Raw genomic sequence first — 6,586 nt, 5'->3', positions numbered from 1 at the left:
CCTCATTGCCTGGATCCCCTACGCTGTGGTCTCTGTGTGGTCAGCCTTTGGACAGCCAGATTCAATTCCCATTCAGTTTTCAGTGGTACCAACTTTGCTTGCAAAGTCAGCAGCCATGTACAACCCAATTATTTACCAGGTCATTGATTGTAAGTTTGCCTGTTGCCGGTCAGGTAGATTGAGGACACTGCGGAAGAAGAGCTCTTTGAAGACATCAAGGTAATTTCTTCTCTCAGAAGTAGGATATCTTTAAGTACACAATGTTCCAAAAATGTACCAAAATAAGATCTATGAAAAGTCACAGGTCTTTGAATCTTATTTCTTGGTTTTGATTGTGACCTATTCAGGGTTTTTCTTGCCATGGAAATTTGTAAAGCGACTCTAGGTGTAAAAAGAGAAGCAAGGAGATGGTTGTTACTTTTAGATCCAGCTGCAACTCCATTGATATAGTTGGAAAAAAGTCCCATTGGTTTTAGCGGTTTTGGACCAGTCCTGTGCTCCTGTTCCTTTTCTTTCATGTCATCATATGGGTCACCTCTAGAAGGTGTTGATGACTTCCATTGCCAGTGAAGTAAATGGGACAGGATTGTGCTAATTCCTTATAGAATTAACTTGTTAATACTGTGCCTTTCAACTGCAGAATTAGCAGGGAGACACAACAGTTCCTCAATCACCCTGTAGAACCACCCACCCCAAAAAACAAATCAAAGTGTAATAAGGTCTCATAAAAAGGCCTCTTTTCTATTTACAACTTTCTGGCAAAATCTGTGCTGACCACCAGTAGAGTTCCTGGAAACAGGAAAAATGCTTCTGGTTCTGCCTTATGCCAGGCAAGTACCTTACTTCTGTGACTGATCAACAATGAGATAATGATGGATGTTAATCTGACAGTGGAGTCTGATAAAAAGGCCACAAATGCCCTACCACATACAAGTGGCTGTGAATCCATAGAATTCCAGTAATTTGCTTCAAATGCCTAGAACATATGTGCCTCAGAATGTACTTATTAGAGGCATGAAGGCCCATTTCATCATTCATATTGTTCCCTTACCAATTCCAGCATTTTCTGATGTATTGTTCAGAGAGTGAGTCAAGATCTCGAGCTTCCACAGCTTCCCTTAGCAGATTATTCTGTAATCTTACACTCAGATTTATCTCATCTGCAGAACATACAGAGTTTATATATGTTGCAAGTGTTTGAGGTGCTGAATTTTAGTTTATCAAAAACCCATCTGCAGTTTTAGGCAAATGGGAGACAAATCTGAAGTAGCCTTCAGTGAACCTTTGGAGGCTGGATTTGTGTTTAACCTCCATGTTATCACTCCGAAGGAGGTTTCACCTAGTCCCTCATGCTGAATGCTTTCCTAGGTCTGTGCAGTGAACAAAATGGTCTGGAAAAATCACTTACCAGAATTAGGAACTTAATTGTCAGCTTGGTACGAACAAAATGATTGCTGTGCTTTCTCCTTCCCATAGGATGTATACCATATCTACACACAGAGACTCGATGGCGATGAACGAAACCCAACTGGAAGTATGAAGGCTCATTTCACATACAGCAAATGAAAACCTGATGACAAACAATCATACTGTCTCAAGTTCCTCTTTCTGTAAATAAATTAAAACATGATGACAGTTTTATTTTACTCCCTAGTCCTATGTACAATGTAGTTCTTTCCATCCTGACTAAAATAGTGCAATTAGAGCTGGGCAAATATTTTAAGTACTTGGAAGAAGAAGAAACAGTGAAGATTCATATATATAAAAATTTTTTACCCACTTCAGAGCCTTTAAAATACTTTTTTTTTTTTTTTAGCACTAACAGAAGTGATAATTTGGATGATATTTTCCTTCATGGAATGGGAAGTATTCACAAAGACCAGTTTTAGTTTGCTAATCTCCCTAGATTCCTACCGCAGTCACTGGAGAACTGGAGCATGAGAGAAAGGGTCCCTTAGAGTCAGAGCTTCACTGATCAGGGCTCCAAATCACCTACTGGAGACACATTAGCTCAATGATTATCCCTTGCGCATACATCTCCAACTCATGTGGCTACAAACTGTCTTAAAACCACTTTGCCTTGAGTCCTTCAATATTCAGAAATATTTTTTTTAGTCAAGGCAAGAACAGAAGTGCCGCACAGACACTGCAGCTGGTCAGTACTGGTGAATGAGAGGGGAAAGGCCTCTTGCCCCAAAGTTGCATTTAGACTAGATATAAGGAAGAAATTCTTTACAATGAGGTAGTGAAACACTGGAACGGGTTTCCCAGAGAGGTGGTGGAGGCCCCATCCCTGGAAACATTCAAGACCAGGTTGGATGGGGCTCTGAGCAACCTGATCTGGTTAGCGGTGTCCCTGCTCAATGCAGGGGGGTTGGACTAGATGACCTCTAGGGGTCCCTTCCGACCCAGATGACAAACAATCATACTGTCTCAAGTTCCTCTTTCTGTAAATAAATTAAAACATGATGACAGTTTTATTTTACTCCCTAGTCCTATGTACAATGTAGTTCTTTCCATCCTGACTAAAATAGTGCAATTAGAGCTGGGCAAATATTTTAAGTACTTGGAAGAAGAAGAAACAGTGAAGATTCATATATATAAAAATTTTTTACCCACTTCAGAGCCTTTAAAATACTTTTTTTTTTTTTTTTAGCACTAACAGAAGTGATAATTTGGATGATATTTTCCTTCATGGAATGGGAAGTATTCACAAAGACCAGTTTTAGTTTGCTAATCTCCCTAGATTCCTACCGCAGTCACTGGAGAACTGGAGCATGAGAGAAAGGGTCCCTTAGAGTCAGAGCTTCACTGATCAGGGCTCCAAATCACCTACTGGAGACACATTACCTCAATGATTATCCCTTGCGCATACATCTCCAACTCATGTGGCTACAAACTGTCTTAAAACCACTTTGCCTTGAGTCCTTCAATATTCAGAAATATTTTTTTTAGTCAAGGCAAGATCAGAAGTGCCGCACAGACACCGCAGCTGGTCAGTACTGGTGAATGAGAGGGGAAAGGCCTCTTGCCCAAAAGTTGCATTTAGACTAGATATAAGGAAGAAATTCTTTACAATGAGGTAGTGAAACACTGGAACGGGTTTCCCAGAGAGGTGGTGGAGGCCCCATCCCTGGAAACATTCAAGACCAGGTTGGATGGGGCTCTGAGCAACCTGATCTGGTTAGCGGTGTCCCTGCTCAATGCAGGGGGGTTGGACTAGATGACCTCTAGGGGTCCCTTCCGACCCAAAACATTCTATGATTCTATGATTCTGTGATTTAAGCAGTTTGGAATCATGAATGACTTTGTAACAAAAAAGCAGAACCTAAATGAAGTCAGCCCCATAGAAGCCAAAGTGAGCAAACCAACCGTTTGCACCTCTTTTTGCCGTGCTATGGCCAAAATTACATTGAAATGTGATGGCAATAAGCAGACAGGTTTGTCTTCTTGAATGGTAAATGACTTTTTTCACTTTGTATTGCTAGTTTCACCATTGTTTATGAGTTCACTATTTAACATAAAATGACAAATCCTTCCTCAATCCTCAGCATGAAACCAGACTCAAACCTGGTGAATTCATGAGAAATGTTATAGCACAGGTAACAGAGAAGCCTTTCTCAAGTGCAGTTGTATCCAATTTTTAAACACTAAGCGCTGGAAGGGTGAGGGTTAGGAATGATTTAGGAGAACAACAGTCCTACTGAAACAAAGCTTCTAGGTTCCCAATACACTGCATAGAAAAACAATGTGCCTTGAAAAGACCTGCACAGTAAGGCAGCCAAAATAGTTGAATCTGAGCCACATTGATTCCCATTCTTTTCTATTTCTTCTTTGGATTTATCTTAAGGTAGAGGCACCACCACAGACCAAAAATTAACACTCCAGTATAAGCAGATTTTTAATGCTTAAAATACTGATTTTGATGTTTGTATGTCATTTCTTTGGGAAGAATATGATATCATAAAAAATAAGTTAATTGCAAATCAAAGAGGCTCCCACACAGATTTGTGTTGCCTGTTCATTAAAAAAGAGAAAGTTACAGGGGTTAAAGTTTTCTTCTGAATTGATCCCTTAAGGAAAGAAAGCATTTATCAAAGAGTTTCAATTATTTTCCTGTTTAACATTTAATGGTGCTTTTTATCATACTGTTATTTCACAGTCATGTTTAGCACCTATTCCCTGCCATACTGAACTGAACTTCTTTTGTAGCTGATCTGTAGTGATGTTAATCTTGTTTTATACAATAGTACCATAAAGGTTTAAAGTAATCTGATATTTACTGGCATGTCCCAGCACTCCCATTCTGCAGGGCAAACAGTTGCTATTTTCTCAAATGATATTCAGACAATGTAGCAGAAGTTGAATTTTGTTGAATTTCCTAAGCTGAGTAGAAGAAACTATTGTTTGCTCTGCAATATTTTAGCAAAAGGAGTTTTAATAAATACTAGGAGACTTCACAGAGGAGCAAGGAGTTGCCATGTTACCTATACAATGTTTTGTGTTAATTTTTCCCAAGAAGCTGAGTTCTTTTGCTTCTATAGAGCTTTCAATATAAGGCAAATTTATTTCTTGGTTATGGTTGCAAGTTGTGCCCAAGAATTGATCCAGAGCAGAAGGCACCCTTTACAATATTTCCAGATTTGGTTACAAAACCATTAACAATCTTCCTTTTGATTTCCTGCAGCTTTTATTCCTTTCTTCATCCAGGCAAACTTTGGTTGTTATCTATAGATGTTTATTGTATTTAAGATCCGATGTAAAGCAGAGGTACTGTGGCCCTATAAATGCAGATTAGTTGGAGGAGAGCTTCTGGTAAGACTGAAGGAGTTACCCACTCCTCTGGCCAGATTTCAGGGTAGATCAATTCAGCTTATGCATGAACCCTTCCTGTAGTTTTGTTTGGGGAAGCTTTTCTCTTTACCTTTTCCACTTATGTAATCTCTTCAAAATTGCTGCTGGGTCATCCCAGAAATGGATACAGACTTGTGGTGGGGATGGATTTTATATTCTTAAAGACTGTAAAATATTTTTGGATTTCACTATAGGGAAGATGCATATGCTATCTAAAGAGGTCAGAGGTTTGGTAAACTCTAAATATGAACATCTGGAATCATGATAAACATGTTTCATATGATTTATTTAAAGGTATTTATTTTTTATTCAGTGCTATAATTATATTTGTTTGAAGACACAGTTTTACTGCTACTGAATAGTATCTTGCTCTGTAAGAAATGTTAGGACTCCAATTTGAGCAGGAGTTAGAGATATGTTTATACTGGGCATGTGTTCAAGGAAAGATGTTTTCCTGAATCAAGCAAGACATAAACATTCAAGCATGCAGTACCGCAATTTAAATACAGAATCTGAATCTAAGACCTCATGGGTCTCATCTGATTCAATGCTAAAAGAGAATTGGAGCACCTTCTTTGTACACCTGTATAAATCAGACCCTACAATTAGTTCATGCTCTGTTGGGAACACAGTGGTAGAGGAATAAGGGGCCTTATTATGGATTCAAATTTTCAAGGTCAATTTTGAATTGAACTGAAGGCTGTAGCCTGATGGTTCAAAAGATAATCATTTGCCATTGATGCTCAGGGCAGAGTTTTGTCCTCTCCATGTGTTGAGTCTGATAATTGATGATTATATAAAACTGAGACATGTAACCTTGGTCTGAGGTAATCAAAAGACAGCTAATCTCTCACTTACTGTTCAAGAAATCTTTTAAATGTTTTGCAAGATTCAGACTTAGGTTGTTTTGTGACCTGAGCTTAGTCAAAGCACCAAGAAAGTAAAACCTGCTTGGTGTGATGAATGAGTAAGGAATACGACTCTGAAGGAAGATTTCTTTATTGCATTTTCAATATTTCAGCCTCTTTGTTATATTAAGAAAGTTTCTTGGTTTATGTATTAACATTAAACCAAATGTTTTTCAATGAAAATAGTGCCATCAAGAATAATAGCTATAAATGAGAATCTTTTGTTACGTATCCTATGTGCACATTCAGGCTGAGCTGCCAAGAAGCATAATATTTCATGAAGTCACTGTCAGTGACTTGAAGGAAAAAAAATGACACAGGTAAAGACTCCATTTAGGTAATGAGCTGACCCAGACAGTAAGATTGTACCATTGAGATTAAGCCACTACTCTTTATTTCAAGGTTACAGGCAGTGAAATTATGTGAAGCATGTGGATATGGAGAGTTTTAATTTGGCCATTTTCAGTCATAGATGAAGAATGTCTATAAAAATTTTTCTACAGACTTTGAAATCTGTTGACAACGTAGAACTATCAAGATTTGCAGTGCTTGAAGAGACGCTTGAAATTGGGGAATTAACCAAACTTTCATGGCAGAAGCTGAAAAAAGTAAAGTACTAAGATTGAAAGTTATGGTTTTGAGCTTTTGGAAGACAGTAGAGAGTGACTGTTCATGCAGGTGAATGCAGCTGTAGCAAAATTTAGTTCTACACCTGTAATAAAAATGAAAAACCCCAAAGCAACAAGCATTTTTTAAAAAAAATATTTATGGTCTACAGTGCAATATTTCAGCCAGCAGATTTTTGGCTTTGTGGCATCCAAAGG

The 6,586-nt window shown here is 38.3% G+C and overlaps 1 protein-coding gene across 1 annotated transcript in view; it reads left to right on the top strand.

Annotated features, from left to right (window-relative positions):
* The window catches only part of OPN5 (opsin 5), an 18,810-nt gene extending 17,270 nt beyond the window's left edge, over positions 1–1,540 (top strand). The window contains 2 exon segments of the mRNA XM_009639608.1: positions 1–219; positions 1,477–1,540. Of these exon segments, the coding sequence (XP_009637903.1) occupies positions 1–219; positions 1,477–1,540 (283 nt within the window).
* The last annotated feature ends 5,046 nt before the right edge of the window (positions 1,541–6,586 follow it).

This window comes from Egretta garzetta, unplaced genomic scaffold (genome assembly GCF_000687185.1).
Source record: "Egretta garzetta isolate BGI_Z169 unplaced genomic scaffold, ASM68718v1 scaffold235, whole genome shotgun sequence".
Taxonomy (NCBI): Eukaryota; Metazoa; Chordata; class Aves; order Pelecaniformes; family Ardeidae; genus Egretta; species Egretta garzetta.
The sequence above is the reverse complement of the archived record's forward strand: the minus strand, read 5'-3'. Positions and strand labels throughout refer to the sequence as shown.